The 16,352-nt window shown below is 43.0% G+C and overlaps 1 protein-coding gene and 1 long non-coding RNA gene across 7 annotated transcripts in view; one reads left to right on the top strand and one right to left on the bottom strand.

Annotated features, from left to right (window-relative positions):
• The window catches only part of LOC310743842, an 887,199-nt gene that overhangs the window by 764,601 nt on the left and 106,246 nt on the right, over positions 1–16,352 (bottom strand). The gene's annotated exons all lie outside the window — the stretch shown is intronic.
• Positions 1–16,352, top strand: part of HECW2 (HECT, C2 and WW domain containing E3 ubiquitin protein ligase 2) — a 192,929-nt gene that overhangs the window by 80,048 nt on the left and 96,529 nt on the right. For 4 of the 6 annotated variants that reach the window (XM_083626115.1, XM_083626116.1, XM_083626119.1 and 1 more), the window contains exon 3: positions 15,054–15,161. In XM_083626115.1, coding sequence (XP_083482241.1) covers positions 15,054–15,161 — 108 coding nt within the window. Of the gene's footprint in view, positions 1–7,672; positions 8,083–12,451; positions 12,547–15,053; positions 15,162–16,352 lie in introns of those variants that run through there. The other 2 variants (XM_083626118.1, XM_083626117.1) reach the window with 2 other exon arrangements.

Genomic DNA, 16,352 nt, shown 5'->3' with positions numbered 1-16,352 from the left:
GGGGCTCTGCGAAAGCCATGCCCCTCCCTGGACCTGCCATGCAACTTCCTGAAGTGCTTTGCCTAGCTAGAGTAATTGAGACAATGCCTGGATGCAAGAGTGTGTGTTTGTGTGAGTGTACTGTACAAACTTTTGGTTTTTGTATGGCTGTAATGGAGCCTATGGGACGCGGGTGGTGCTGTGGGTTAAACAAAAGAGCCTAGGACTTGCTGACCAGGAGGTCAGCTGTTCGAATCCCCGCAACGGGGTGAGCTCCCGTTGCTCGGTCCCTGCTCCTGCCAACCTAGCAGTTCAAAAGCATGTCAAAGTGCAAGTAGATAAATAGGAACCGCTCCGGCGGGAAGGTAAACGGCGTTTCTGTGCGCTGCTCTGGTTCAGCAGAAGCGGCTTCGTCATGCTGGCCACATGACCGGAAGCTGTATGCCGGCTCCCTCGGCCAATAAAGCGAAATGAGCGCCGCAACCCCAGAGTCGGCCACGACTGGACCTAATGGTAAGGGGTCCCTTTACCTTTACCTTTAATGGAGCCTATGGTATAAAGGTAAGAGTAACATGACACTTGACTTTAAAAGGTCTCCATTCCTGCCTTAGACCTACAGAGGATTTGATGCAGCCAATAACAGAGGATACGATGATTCCAAGTTAAGCACCTTAAAAAGCAAAGTTAAGTCATTTAAAATCTGTTTGACTGAAGACTGCTTAACTTTGGCTGGGTATTCAGCTAGCCATTGTGGCTTCTCCCCGTACTTATTTTATTCCCCCTTCCTTCCTTCCTTCTTTGTTACACTCTGTATTCTACTATGCATACTGGAATTTTCTCTTTTACTGCATGACCTCGTTTTGAAAGTTCTGAGTCACACAGATATAAACAATTCCAGCCAAGAATGTCAGCAAAATATAATTGTTTGGCTCATTTTGAGCGTTCCTATAAATAGCAGGCGTGTGAAGGTTCTGCCTTGTAGATTTTTTTAATCATAAGTTTTACATCTATACAAAATAGATCAAAAGATACGAAGGCAGGTAAAGATTAAGACAACATCAAACAATATGGAACTGTACTCTGTATTTACACCCCTCACTTGAGTGTTGCCAGTAAATAAGCGATTGATGTGTTCTGGTGGGTGGGGAATGCTGAAAGAGAATAGTTTGTTTTGCATAGTTTTCAGGGAAGTAAATGGATTTTATGAGCCGAAGAAACCTTTCCAGTCACCTGCCTGAGCTGAGCTCATTCTTTGAAAATAAGGAGTTCCTGTTGCCCTCTGTCTGCATGAGTTGCATTTGTAAATTGAAATTGCCCTTAAAAGTACATTCCAGCATCTCCCCCAAGATTCTATGTGAGGACAGGAAGGCTGTTTGTTTTATCAGTGATGGGTACCTGGCTGAATCTGGAGTGAAGTGTTCTTTCTATTACTATTTATTGCATTTATATACCGCCCTATACCCGGGGGTCTCAGGGCGGTTCACAGAATAAAATCAAGATATCAAACCACAAAATACATAATAAAAACAAAAATAACCCAATAACCCCCCCTCTAAAAAAACACACATTTTAAAACGGCATAAGTTGTACTGTAAATCAACCAAAGGCCTAGTTAAAAAGGAATGTTTTTGCCTGACGCCTAAAGGTGTGTAATGAAGGTGCCAAGCGAACTTCCCTGGGGAGAGCATTCCACAGATGGGGAGCCACTGTAGAGAAGGTCCGTTCTCGTGTTGCCACCATCCGGACCTCTTGAGGAGGAGGCACATGAAGGAGGGCCTCAGAAGATGATCTCGGGGTCTGGGTAGGTTCATATGGAAAGAGGCGGTCCTTGAGGTACTGCTTGTTTGATCTTTGTAACGTGTGTGCTCCAGCTATCAAACAGGAAGGTCAGAGTGACTCCGTTTTCCATTTTTTACGATTCTTGGTGTACATTTCATCTGGGACAATTTATTTGTGTTCTCCTGTGGACAAGACAGTATCTCTGCAGTGGTCCAAGCTGATTCCTCCTGGTTTTTGCTTATGACACTGTATAAGATAAAATAAGTGTGTGGGATGTAGGAGATTCTGTCTTTACTTAGTTCTGGAATTCAGCTTTATCTTCCTTGGCTAGAGTTGCTGCATTAAAACAACAAACAAAATAAGTGGGGCTGCACTGATTATTGCAACAAGCAACCATGAAAGTCTTCACTTAGAAGCAGGCCTGTTGATTCCAGTCAAACTTAACTGCTTTGTTCCTACATTTGAAGCCAGCATGTCTGAAATCCTGTGTGTAGTTATCCTAAAACAAGGCATGCCCCTCCGCTTATTACATGAAAATGGAAATTACCCGGCAACCCCAGAAGTGGATGAAATTAGCCTGATAGGATCCAACGAATTAAATGCAGAGCTGTTTTTGTCACCTGCTATCAGCTTGCTAGTTTATGGAGAAATAAATTGATGTTTTGCGTGCCAGAGATGCCTCTGCTGCACATTGTTGTCTGATGTTACTTGAACAACAACAGTTATCTGCTAATCATGTGAGAGGAGGCAAGAGAACAGACATTAGGAAGGAAGGAAGGAGATTAGGCAACGTCTTCTGCCAAAATCTAGGCTGATAACTGCACAGAGGCAGGAAGCTGGACTGGATGTGGAGATCTTGTCCTTGCTTTTTAAGCAGATAGGAATGTTGTGGCATACAAACCTCTAAAAAGAGCTGAGCAAACCAGTAGTGCAATTGCATTAAGGTACCCAGTCATAGAATTTCAATGAGTCTGTAGTTAGAGAATCCTATTTATGCCTGTGGGTTTTAAAATGTTGTGGAGCACAGACATAAAATCCCAAGGAACTGAAGCCTGTTTCAGCTATGCAGTGTTCTGCTCATTTATAGAAAAAGCAAAACGGCAGGCATATGCTTTATAATATTTTCCAGAGAAACAAGCAAGTGCTGTAAAAATAGCCTGCCACCCGTTCAGCCTATTTTAAGGCATGTCAGTTATGCGACTCTCCATTTCTCTCACTGATAGACAAGGCTCATTAAAGAAGGTTGCTTATGAAGTGTGTGTGAGAATGGGTCCTTGCAATGTTTAATGCATAAGCAGGTGCCTGTAAACCCTGGATATTTGATGGCTTCCAGCTGAGCAGTACCCACCCTGTGGCATAACGTCACCTGTTTGCCAGGCCACTCTGACATGGCAGGGCCATATGGAAGCAACTGACCTGTGGGAAGGAGTCAAGGGATAGACAAGTGAAGGTGTTTGCTTTTGCTCCTGGTTCACTGGTTTTATTTTGTTTTTGTTTTACCTGTGTTCATTGCACTGTATTAATACTGTGTACTGCTTTGAAGACTGGAGTAAAAAAAAAAAGGGGGAGTACAAATCCATTTAATAAATTTAGTAATAACAGCTGTCATTAATGGCCCCATAAAACAGCAGATTCCTCTTTGTTATCTCTTTTGGCTTCCTCCCCCCCGCCCCGGCAACTCCTCAACTTAGGGCCAAAGTTGATGTTATAGCAACAGCTTTTGGGAGAAAGTTGATGCTAGTGGGTTTATTTCATCTCCCTCACTGGTTATATTCAACTGTTTCTCTTCCAGAGGATGGAAGAGTGATGTACTTATTCCTTGGTTGCTGCCATCCCATAGACATCCGGTTGCTTACTTTGAAAACAGGATGTTGGACTAGGCGATTTTTTGGTCTCCATTCTGGTGTTGGTCTTGTTTTATACACTCGTTGAAGCCACATCAATGTGACGTGCTCCAGATGTCAGACTACAGCTCTCATCATCCCTGACCGCTGGCTATACTGGCTGGGGCTGATGGGAGTTGTAGTATGGAAAAAAAATCTGATGGGTGCCCAGTGGACTACTTAAGCATTTGCTAGTCTTTCTATGTGTCTTTTTGGCATAGAAGAGTTGGAAAGGGACCACAAGGCACCGTCTAGTTCAACCCCCGGCAATGCAGGAATCCTTTGCGCAACATGCGGATTGAACCCACAACCCTGAGATTAAGAGTCTCATGCTTTAGCAGCAGAGCTATCGACTGTGGATGTTGGATATTTTATGGTTCTATTGCATTGCGTTTTGGAGATTGCCCCGGAATTTCTAATAAAATAAACAAACATTGTCCATGCGTGTTTCCTCATATGTAAGTAGCAATCTCTGGGAAGCTTGAGCAGCCTTGAGGTGAGGAGAGGTTTCATGCCTTCTCTCCCTGCCACAGTCCCAACAAAATTGCATCTCCAAAGCTGGCGCTTTGCATTACAAGGGCGCCAATGGGACTTTCTCTGGAAATGCAAGTCGCATCTCAGAAAGGAGATGTTTTGGCAGGACAGTGACAGGGAGACAAAAGAGTTCAGCAGCCCTATAATGTCCCTTTGCCAACAAAGGTCCGTATAGTTAAAGCTATGGTTTTCCCAGTAGTGATGTATGGAAGTGAGAGCTGGACCATAAAGAAGGCTGATTGCCGAAGAATTGATGCTTTTGAATTGTGGTGCTGGAGGAGACTCTTGAGAGTCCCATGGACTGCAAGAAGATCAAACCTATCCATTCTGAAGGAAATCAGCCCTGAGTGCTCACTGGAAGGACAGATCTTGAAGCTGAGGCTGCAGTATTTGGCTACCTCATGAGAAGAGAAGACTCCCTGGAAAAGACCCTGATGCTGGGAAAGATGGAGGGCACAAGGAGAAGGGGACAACAGAAGATGAGATGGTTGGACAGTGTTCTCAAAGCTACCAACATGAGTTTGACCACAATGCGGGAGGCAGTGGAAGACAGGAGTGCCTGGTGTGCTATGGTCCATGGGGTCACGAAGAGTCGGACACGACTAAACAGCAACAACAAATAATGTCCTTAAAAAGCAGTCCTTGCAGGCTTTTGCATTTTCGCTTCTACTGTCTAGAGATCTTAGATTACAAAATACACAAGCGCACACAAAAGCACATCAAAAAGCAGAGGTGCTTTATGGCAGCAACTAAAGTGAAAATGAAACTAAAATGACACTTTTGTTTTATATTCCTCTCCTGCCCCACCCCTGGTAGTATTTAGCCTTAATTGTCACCACACTTACAGCTCTGTGCCCCTGTAGTCCAAGGGCATTCTCTCCTTCATCCTTAATGATCTAGACATAATAGAGCGGTATGGGTACATTATATCTGGCATTATATCCTGACACCTTTGTGCTACTCCTGAAATAGTCTATTGCAGGGGTCAGCAAACTTCTTTCAGCAGGGGGCCAGTCCACTGTCCCTCAGACCTTGTGGGGGGCCAGACTATATTTTGAAGGGAAAAAAATATGAACAAATTCCTATGCCCCACAAATAATCCAGAGATGCATTTTAAAGAAAAGGACACATTCTTCTCATGTAAAAAACACGCTGATTCATGGGCCGGATTTAGAAGGCAGTTGGGCCGGATCCGGGCCTTAGTTTGCCTACCCATGGTCTATTGCCCTTTTAAAAATGTATTTTACTATGTGTTTTAAAATGCATTTAAAAACAAGTGTCACATTCTCAAAGATACCATAATGGGTTTTTGGGAACTTGTGCCTAAAACCAGAGAGTGGCCATAAGGGGGGAAATGTACATAGTAAGTACAATAAAAAGATCCTGTTGCAAATAAATTTAAGTATCCCTTAAGCAAAGATTTTCCAACCCAGTGGTACGAAAGTGCACCTATTTGCTTGCAATACGTTACATTGGTAGCGGCTGTGGTTGAAAAGCAATATACAAATATTTTTAAATGAATACATTTAGTTATTTGGCAAGTACTTTGAGCTTTTCAACACACTTGCCAAATAACACAATTCAGTAGAATTGCACATCTAGTTAAATCTTGAAGTTGTTTATGTCTCCCAATAATTCCAGGGCATTCCCAACAAATTACTGCTACACTTCCAACAATTCACATTTAGTCCAGCTCCTAAAACCAGAGCAAGACTGAAAACCACCACCACCTTCCAAACTGTGTTGAGAGGTTGTCTGCAGATTCCTTTATTTCCTCCTCTTTATTTCTAAACTTTAAAAAAGCGCTGCTGGAGAGCACATGCTGGCAGCCCAGCCTGCACTCACCTAAGAAAGAGCTGTAAAGGACAAGATGTTCTATGATTGCTCCTAGAGAATTGGGGGGGGGGGGATGGCAGATCTTCTGCAGATCTCAGTGGTCTGTGTGTATAAGGAATAAGGTGGTCTCTCAAGTAGCAGCCTAGAGTAGTAGTAGTAGTAGTAATAATAATAATAATAATAATAATAATAATAATAATAATAATAATAATTATACCCCGCCCATCTGGCTGGGTTTCCCCAGCCACTCTGGGCATCTCCCAACAGAATATTAAAAACACTATAAAACAACAGGCATCAAAACCTTCCCGATAGAGGGCTGCTTTCAGATGTCTTCTAAAAGTCAGGTACAGTGGTACCTCGGATTAAGTACTTAATTCGTTCCGGAGGTCCGTTCTTAACCTGAAACTGTACTTAACCTGAAGCACCACTTTAGCTAATGGGGCCTCCTGCTGCTGCCGCGCCGCTGGAGCATGATTTCTGTTCTCATCCTGAAGCAAAGTTCTTAACCCAAGGTACTATTTCTGGGTTAGCGGAGTCTGTAACCTGAAGCGTATGTAACCCGAGGTACCACTGTAGTTGCTTATTTCCTTGACATCTGATGGGAGGGCGTTCCATAGGGCGGGTGCCACTATCAAGAAGACCCTCTGCCTGGTTCCCTGTAACCTCACCTTTCGCAGTGAGGGAACCAGCAGAAGACCCTTGGAGGAGGACCTCAGTGTCCGGGCTGAACGATGGCAGTGGAAACGCTCCTTCAGGTATACTGGGTCGTGGCCATTTAGGGCTTTAAAGGTCAACACCAACACTTTGAAATGTACTCAGCAACGTACTGGGAGCCAATGTAGGTCTTTCAGGACCTGTGTTATATGATCTTACTGGCTACTCCCAGTCACCAGTCTAGCTGCTGCATTCTGGATTAGTTGTAGTTTCCGGGTCACCTTCAAAGGTCGCCCCACATAGAGCGCTTTGCAGTAGTCCAAGCGGGAGATAACCAGAGCATGCACCACTGTGTTCTGCACTGGCGATGGCCTCCTGACCAACCCCAAGGGTAGTCCCACATGGAGCAAATTACAGTAATCAAATCATGAGCTTACCAAATGCATGGGCAACTGTGGCCAAGTTATCTAGGAGCAGTTGTAGGGGCCTTACCAACCGAAGCTGGTAAATTTTTTTTACTGCTGCTTATTCATTTAGTTGCGGCGTTTATGAGATCATCTGATATCATCAAGAATTCTCTGCAAATGAGAAAGCAAGTAGAGCCCCCAAGCCAATGCAAGCTAATGCAGTAAATATACAACGATTACCTTGTGTGTTTGTTAGTGCACTCTAGGGAACCTTTTGCAGCCTACAAAGACAAGAATGTTGGGCTTTGTTACGGTACCTAAGTGATGTCATTGCAAAGATGCAATAAATATGAGAGACTTTTGGTTCTTGTGTTTTGTTTTCTGTGACTAATGCGCTTGTCATTTCTGGGTTTTGAATTTTCCCTGTTTATCACCCTCTGGATGACTGTACAGTAGTGGGATCAACTGTTCAGAATTCTCCCATGGAAAACAGAAAAGGAAGGAAGCCAAGGGAGGATGAAGACTTTGCATCCTGTACCCTTCAGAGGGGAGTGGCTACAAATAACTTAATCTGAAGGACAATACTTCATCTGTTCTAATTCTGTGATGTTTGAACCCAGAGGGAGCAATTGCTCAGAGCGCAATAAGCAGTGAACTCTCTGGGTGGGTTAACTAGTAAAAGAAATAGAAATAGCTAGTAAAAGAAATAGCACATTAAGAACGCCAAGAGAGAGCTTTCTTAAAACGTTCCAATCTAAACAAAAAGCAGAAGATGGGAAATGCAGAGGTGCTTCTCAAGTGAGCTCGTGACAATGTCAGCGATGGTGCAAGACAGTATTCAAGTACTCCCTCTTCCAAGAAGGCAACTTTTTTTAAAATGGAGAGAAGAATTGGCATACGGATAACAGAAGCCTTATAAAAGAAATTTCAGTTTTTAAGAACATCTCCAGATGATTAAACGGATGCGAAATTGAATGGAAGGTATCTCCTACTACAGGATAGGTCAGGTAAGTGTAGAAAACCAGAATGAAAAATGCTGTTGCCAAAGGCAAATTTAGAGTATGTAAACAGCTCAATTTAATGTTCATTTTGGGGGAACCCCCCCATCTATTCTACATTACTTTCTGTAGCCTAAAAAAGGTAAGGGAAGTTCAAAAATTGCAATATTTGACGTTAAAGGAGTGGGTTTTTATATTTGAAACTAAAGCAGTATTGTTTATTATTTTTCTTTTATTAAATGTATTAGTCACTTCCTCCCCGAAGAAAGAATGAATCTCAAACTGACTTACAACAAGGATAAAGCTACTTATTTTTGTGAATTTTAAATGTGAATGCTTTATTTGTCAAAACAAGAACCACACCTGGACTCAAGATTTACCATTATTCCTCTCCAAATCTTCCCCACTAAGCAGATGTTATTATTAAAGGGTCTAGTTCAGGGGTCAGCAACCAATGCCAATGGGCCGGAAGCAGCCTGCGGAGGTTGTTTGACTGGCCCCTGAGCCGCCCCTGAACTGAGCCGCCTGCCTGCTCTCTGCACTAAACCAGCACGGAGCAGGGACTCGCTTCTGCGGTGCCAGATATCGCGTCTGCGCACGTGCAGATGCTGAAAATAACAGGCGCTCACAATCCAGCCCACGGAGGGATATCTGTGGGACCAATCCAGCCCAGACAAGATAAACCTTGCTGACCCCTGGTCTATTTGCTTATTTACAAGGAAAAAACCCACAGCTATTACCCCAGGGTTTCTAACCTGATTACTCATTCATACCTAACAATTGGGGTTTTTTGGGGTGACTGATTCAAAAGCTTACTTATTTGTTTCCGTTACCCCCTCCGCCTCCCCCATAAATCACTTATAGGAGCAGAGGGTACAGATCCAAACTAACACTCCTTTCAGGAGCTCATATTTAAACTGATTTGGGGTTGATTACCTAAATGGATTACCTAAATTGTGAAACGTCAATGACGGTTTACAGCACTGACAAGCCAGATGAATAACACACACACACACACACACACACACACAGCCCAAATATGAAAAATAACCATGAATCAGATTTAACACAGTATATGGCATTGTGATAACATTTTTTAAAAAATCCCTTTTAACGTTAATTTAGCACTGTGATATGAATTAATGCAAATATAAAATACCAGATATAGTTTAGTTTCATTTTGTGCGTGTATTATCGGGTTGGGTGATTGTGACAGGATGGTGATAATTTCTGCTTTAGGGAAGATTTCAGTGCTGTGTATAGTACAGAGAATTGGAGCACTTCTTTCCCAAAGCGCTTTGATTTCTTACTCATTGGTCTTGTGCATTTAGCACGCCAGTTGTCTATATAGCAGAAAATGTTTGCAAATTTATCTGGGCAGCCAATTTTCAGAAGGACAATCCACAGGGCATTACGATTTACAGTGTTGAAAGCCTTAGTCAGGTCAATAAACGCCATATACAGGGGTTGGTTTTGCTCTCTGCATTTTTCTTGAAGCTGTCAAGCGGTGAAAATTCTGTCCACTGTCCCCCTAGAAGGCCAAAAACCATTTTGGGATTCAGGAAGGGTCACCTCGGTACTCTATTCCAAACTTAAAAATGGAAAGCATAATGCTGGTGGTCAGCAAAAGAGGTTTAAAGACTGTCTCAAGGCAAGTCTAAAAAAAAGTAGTATTAACACTGACAACTGGGAAACACTGGCCTGTGAGCACTCCAGTTGGAGAACAGCCTTTACCAAAGGTGTCATGGGCTTTGAAGCCACTCGAACTCAGGATGCAAGGGAGAAACGTGCTAGGAGGAAGGCACGCTTGGCAAATCCACACCGTGATCAGCTCCCGCCTGGAAACCAATGTCCCCACTGTGGAAGGATGTGTGGATCCAGAATTGGCCTCCCCAGTCACTTATGGACTCACTGTTAAAACCGTGTTTATGGAAAACAATCTTACTCAGCTACGAGTGATCGCCGAAGAAAGATAGCTGAAAAGGAGGAGAGTGGGAATTATGTTGCAATGGTTGGAGCATCCCCCCTTACTTATTGTTTTAAAGGTGGTTGCTCATTGGTTTTCTCTTAGGTGTTACATTAAATTAATATCTGTTTGTGTGATTGGCTACTGCTGCCAGGAAAGGAGAGGGCATTGTTTCTGCAACCATTTAAAGGGTGGTTGGAGTGGTTCTGTTGTTCTGCGGAAAGCCATTCGTTCTGCAAAGAAGTTGTAAAACTTGAAAAGGGGAAAGAAAGAATTCAGCTTCTCGCAAATGGAAAGTGTATTATTGGAAGGAAATTGTTCTTTGTCAGTGTGCTGTCCAATATATGCCTTTCCAGCAGTCAAAAAACATTCACATATCACCAATCCTATTAGCAATGGAGGTGTTGACTGTGCAGGGAAATCAGATTTAGCTACTGATACAGCAAGCCTGGTCTGAGGCTAGAAAACAGATTTCACTTGAAAAGTCTCTGTTTACTAAAGCCAAAAGGTTGCAAGGGAACTCTACTCATCCAGACCTTTTTAATTCAGCATTCATCCTGATTTGCTTGCACAAAGCTTATGGGGTGTCCATTCTTCATTGAGCATTCAATCAGGCTTGTTTATGGGGCGGTTATTCATCTGGTAGTCATCCTGGTTTGCTTGATGGTGTTTGCACATCTTGTTGTTAGCCCTTACGCTTTCCAAACTGCTATAACTCCGTATCCCCATCCCCCCCGCTTCCATGGACTTGTTGTGTTAGGACAGGGGTCAGCAAACTTTTTCAGCAGGGGGCCGGTCCACTGTCCCTCAGACCTTGTCGGGGGCTGGACTATATTTTTTGAGGAAAATGAATTCCTATGGCCCACAAATTACCCAGAGATAATACAAGGACAGGGACGCAGGTGGCGCTGTGGGTTAAACCACAGAGCCTAGGACTTGCCAGTCAGAAGGTCGCGGTTCAAATCCCTGCGATGGGGTGAGCTCCTGTTGCTCGGTCCCTGCTCCTGCCAACCTAGCAGTTCGAAAGCACGTCAAAGTGCAAGTAGATAAATAGGTACCGCTCCGGCGGGAAGGTAAATGGCATTTCCGTGCCCTGCTCTGGTTCACCAGAAGCGGCTTAGTCATTCTGGCCACATGACCCGGAAGCTACGCCGGCTCCCTCGGCCAATAAAGTGAGATGAGCGCCGCAACCCCAGCGTCGGCCACGACTGGACCTAATGGTCAGGGGTCCCTTTACCTTTACCTCAATACAAGGACACATTCTACTCATGTAAAAAACACCAGGCAGGTGCCACAAATAACCCAGTGATGCATTTTAAATAAAAGGACACATTCTACTCATGTATAAACACGCTGATTCCTGGACCATCCATGGGCCAGATTTAGAAGGCGATTGGGCCAGACCTGGGCACTGGGCCTTAGTTTGCCTACCCATGTGCTAGGATGACAGAGAGCTTTAAATGTGCAGTCCAAAAGTTCTAGTATGTGGTTGAATCCCTCCCACAAAACGCTGACTGTCTGGAAGCACCCTCACAAAAACAATCTGCATGTACCCAACCCAAAACTGGTCCTATCATTAGGCAGAGTGCGGCAAGAGGGTGCTGAAGGATGACCAATAGCAGTGAGATGTTGGGAGGGCGAGGCTGTGTCAGTCCTGTGCTCTGCAAGTTAGCCTGATGCTCCCATGTGCTTTCCCATCACTAGTGTTGAACTAAGATTGGTAAGCCTCTGCACACATAGTGTGGTGTGTGGGTCCCATTCTGATCTTTGCCTCAGGCAGCAAGCTGTTTTGGCATCAGCAGTTGTACATATTTTTTTTTCAAATTTGCTGTGTCCAGCATATAAGTGTTCTTTGCCCTTGCCACAAAAACGGTATTTGTAGTTCAAGTGCAAAACTTAACTCTGGCTAGAATTGTACATTTAGATTTAAAATGGCTTACTAGGGAATGAAAATCTGCTTTCTGGCCCACATTAATATCATTCTCCATCTGTGCAAACAGCTGAGAAAAGCTCAAAGCAGGTTTTTTTAGTGTCCTGGGTTGAAATGTCTGGCGCGGAAGACAGTGGTATTGGACTTCCATGACATTTGCCTTCATGCATTAACAACTCTGTTTCATCACAGGAACGGTTAAGTGACAGGCCACAGACCACCTAGCAAAGAAGGAATTGTTTGATCTGCCCTGTGCACTAACTGAATGGTACAAAATTGCCTTGACCACAGTGTTCATATGGTGAGCCAAATATCAACACTTAAAATAAGCAGGCTTTCCAGATTAAATTATTTGGTTGAGTTTTAGGTAGCAGGTTTGAGTATTCTCTCGCCCTCCCTGATCATTATAATTAGAATATTATGGATTTGTTGCTGCTTTATCCTTACCTCTAAATGACTCTTGAAATGGGAATTGCTTTTAGGAAACCTTTCCCAGATGGCAGTAGCAAAATGAGTATGATGTGAAGAACTCATGAATATCGCTTCCTCCTTGGGTGCAGCAGGACACGTCATGCTGGTAACTTGCCCTTCTCTGGCCTTTGTGGCTGTTCCCATCATGAGTTATTTGCTAATAAATGGAATGCATCTGAAGGTTCCTGCCAGAACGTTTGGTTTTGTGACTGTAAGGCAAGAACACTGCTTGCTAAACTACTAACCTTTGGCAGTGTTTGACCCTTTAAGTGTTTTATGTGTATATATAGCTGACGCAAGCTTCAAGTTCAGATCCCAGTTTACAATTTCAGCTGCTCAGAAGAAAATGGAGAGAACAGTCTCAGCTGAAGTTTGCAGCCTCTGATGACACGAGGCGGCAGAAATCTGTTTGTACTCGAAGAAGGGCTTCTTCCCGCTTCACGGAAAGGTGATATCGCAGGTGTCAGGGGGAGATGCATCTGTGTGCAGAATTCCTGCACCAGCTTTGCAGCCAGATCCAGTGATTTGCGTACATGAAGCAAACTGGTCCGGTTAGGAGTCTTCATAGCACACAGCCTAAATTTAAGTTTGGCATTACAGATTTTCCAGCCCCTTAGCCAAAGACCACCCTAAATCAAGTGTAACAGAAAAGAGGTGGTCTACAATAGAAATTCGAGAGTATGACTTGTCCCCTGTCCGTCAAGATACCTGGTAATGCTTGCTTGGGTCTTGAATCCATTGTCAGACCTATCCCTATTCATACACAGAAGATGCTCTTTTGACAGGTCTGCTCTACCTTTAGCCAGACCTGTTTTTATTTTGTAAGGGGTTGGCGAGAAGTTAATTTATTTACAGAATTTAACAAGTGATAAGAACTCAGCCAGTCTACTGGAAGAGGTTTTATTTATTCACTTGTGTATGTACATTTTATTTATGACGCCTTGGAACTCTTATAACAGTTTCTTCTGTTGGTTGGTTTTACCTGGCGGACTGAGGTCATGCCTCTCTGGTCTGATGTTTTCACCTCTGCATTTTGCTTACAGGTTTCTCCTAATTTTACATCTCCTTAAAAATGTGTGTGTACCTTCCCCGTGCACTGCTTATGCTGCTGATTTCTGAGTATTGGAGGCAGGAGTGTAGTGTGGGGAGAGCCAGGTGTGTGTGTGTAGCCCCAGGAGCATGATTTTGAGGGGGCGCGAGCCAGGCATCCCCTCTCAGTAACCCCCACCTTGCTTGCCACCAGGGGTCTTGCCATTGTGCCTCTAGCCCCCTTGCTAAATGGCAGCATTGGGGGGATGCAGTGGTAAAGTTTGGCTGGTGCTGTGGGTTTTATTTACCTTCCGTGCCCAGCCCCTGGTCCTGCCTGGGGCGCATGTACACACCCCGGTCGCCCACGAAGGATGCAACTCCACTGATTGGAGGAGCCTTTTCTGAATTGAAGCTTTCTTGACTCAAACTTCATAAGAATTCACAGAAGAATCCCAGCAAGATGTGGACTTCCTGTGGAGGGGGAATCACTTTACCCCCTTAGCCATGTGGGGAGGTATTTTGACTTCCTGCTCATTTACTTGCTGGCCCTTCTCTTCCCACCTCTCCGTTTTTGGCCTCCTGAGGGGAAACCTGTAGAAAAGACATTTTCCCCAAGGATCATTTGTCTGGACAACTTAGTATCTGCACAAAGACTTAATATGATTGAATGTGAAAGAATGGTTCAGTTTAAGGTTGCCAGATTTTTTCTTTCATATATATATATATTTAACGTATCATATATCATATATAACATTTCATATACATTATTTTTTAACATCTCATTTCCAACAATCCTTTAACATATTTTCTTATCTTATACAGTGTTTTAGATTTCCATCAACCGCATCTGAAGATTTTTCAGTCTTTATCACTTAGTCTACATTTCTTAATTTCTCTATTACTTTTAATTGTCCTTAACTAATAACTCTCATCATAGTCTTCTCTGCAATATTTCGCATAGTTCTCCTTACAAAACTTTTAGCAATCTGTTTATTACAATTGCTTTTCAAATAATTCAAATATTTACTCCAGTCCTCCAAGAATCTCTGGTCCCGCAGGATTTGAATCCTTCCTGTCATCTTATCTAATTCTGCATAGTCCATTAATTTCATTTGCCACTCTTCTTTTGTCGGTAATTCTTCTTGTTTCCATTTTTGTGCCAATAATATTCTTGCTGCCGTTGTTACCAGATTTTTTTCAATGAATCTGGGGACACTTTTCAACTTCAATTGATTTTGTATGGGGACTGATTTGTAAATCCGGGGCTGTTCCCGGGAAATGGGGATGTCTGGTAACCTTAGTTCAGTTGCCACGTATTAGTTGTCAGCTTTTCTTATTTTGTTTGATAAGGAAGAAACATCATTTCTGTGATCAATCTTTTATCTTACGATTTTCTGCATAATGCATGCAGAATACATGTGTAAAAAAACACAGGCACAGAAATAATTTTTTTAAAATATCTTTTTGGGGAATTTTCATTAGACAAGCATCCTTGTACAAAGGTTTGCTCTTAAAAATAAACTGCTTGCTAGCCTTCCCTGATAGCTGGTTGGGTTATGACATGCTTTTTCTTTCATCTTCCAGATGAGAATTCACCAGCAAACTTCTGGGACTCCAAGAACCGTGGTGTGACCGGAACGCAGAAAGGACAAATTGTATGGCGAATTGAACCTGGCCCCTATTTCATGGAACGTAAGTTACATGGATGATAGAGAATGTGCATATGAATAACTTGCCTTCTTGAGGCAACGTTTTTCAGAAATGCTTTGCCAGCTTTGGCATGCCATGTAGTGTTTTGTTATAGAAAAGGAGGGGTGGGAACACTCTCTTGGAATCCTATTGGGAGAGAGATGGCAGCCATACCAAGAACTCGTTCAAAATCAGCAATAAATGAGTTACCAGTTCCCTGTTGGCAGAATAAAATGTGCTCATTCTGCAGCCAGTGTAACATGTTAGGTGGATTGTGCAACATAAGCTGAGAATAAACAGTGTGTCAGGAATGTATGCTGGTTTGTAAAGAGAAGGGCTGAAATTGAAACATAAATTACACGAGCAATTTCAGCTGTTAGGAAAATGTCTTGATAATTTCTTCTGTTGCTCATCTTTTTATGTAACTTGTGTCATGGCACATGTTAAAACTGAGCAAGTGAATAAGGGAATAACCAGAGCAAACAAGTTTTTTATGTAAAAAAGCTAAATTTGAGAAATAAAGTAGTGCAGTCCTCTGGCTCAGTGCGGCCCAGGATTAAGTGCTGGTTTTTCTAAAATAGTACAGGAAATGGAGCTGCACAATTGTGATTCAGTGACTCATTTTGGTCTGTCCTCTTTTTCATACGACCATCAGCTCAAACCTCACATGATCATCAAGTTGAAATCTCTGCAATTTGGGGCCTCCAATTTGGGAAGAAACATAAAAGTGTTAGATGAGCTTAGGCACTTCTGAACCTCATAAGGGGTGTTAGCGGAAGATATATATCTTGGACTTGAAAAGCTAGAGAGATGAAAGCCAAAGCTGAAATGCAAATGGCTAAATCAAACTTAGTCATCCACCCAGTTTATACAAAGCAGCTGACTGTTGTAATTAATTTTTCCTCCCACATGGAAAACTGTGTTCTTCAGTTCTGTTTTTGATCATTTGGGGGACAAATAAAACAATTTACCTGAAAGTCTGTAGATGATGGCAGAGACAAGCTCTGAGACAGGCAGCAATATAGCAAAACCAAATTTTGTATCACACCAAAGATTTCGGAAACTTCAGAAATTAATTTGTTTTCAAGTAATGAATGTTGCTCCCCCCTTTCTTTTGGGTGGTGGTGAGATGGGATGTTGAGCTGCTTGTGCGTAAAGTTCCTAATCCCTCAGTGTTTGGCTAAGTCCACAAAC

The sequence above is a fragment of the Podarcis filfolensis genome, assembly GCF_964270895.1.
Source record: "Podarcis filfolensis genome assembly, chromosome: 1".
Classification (NCBI taxonomy): domain Eukaryota; kingdom Metazoa; phylum Chordata; class Lepidosauria; order Squamata; family Lacertidae; genus Podarcis; species Podarcis filfolensis.
Note: the sequence above shows the minus strand (reverse complement) of the source record. Positions and strands in the feature narration are given on the sequence as shown.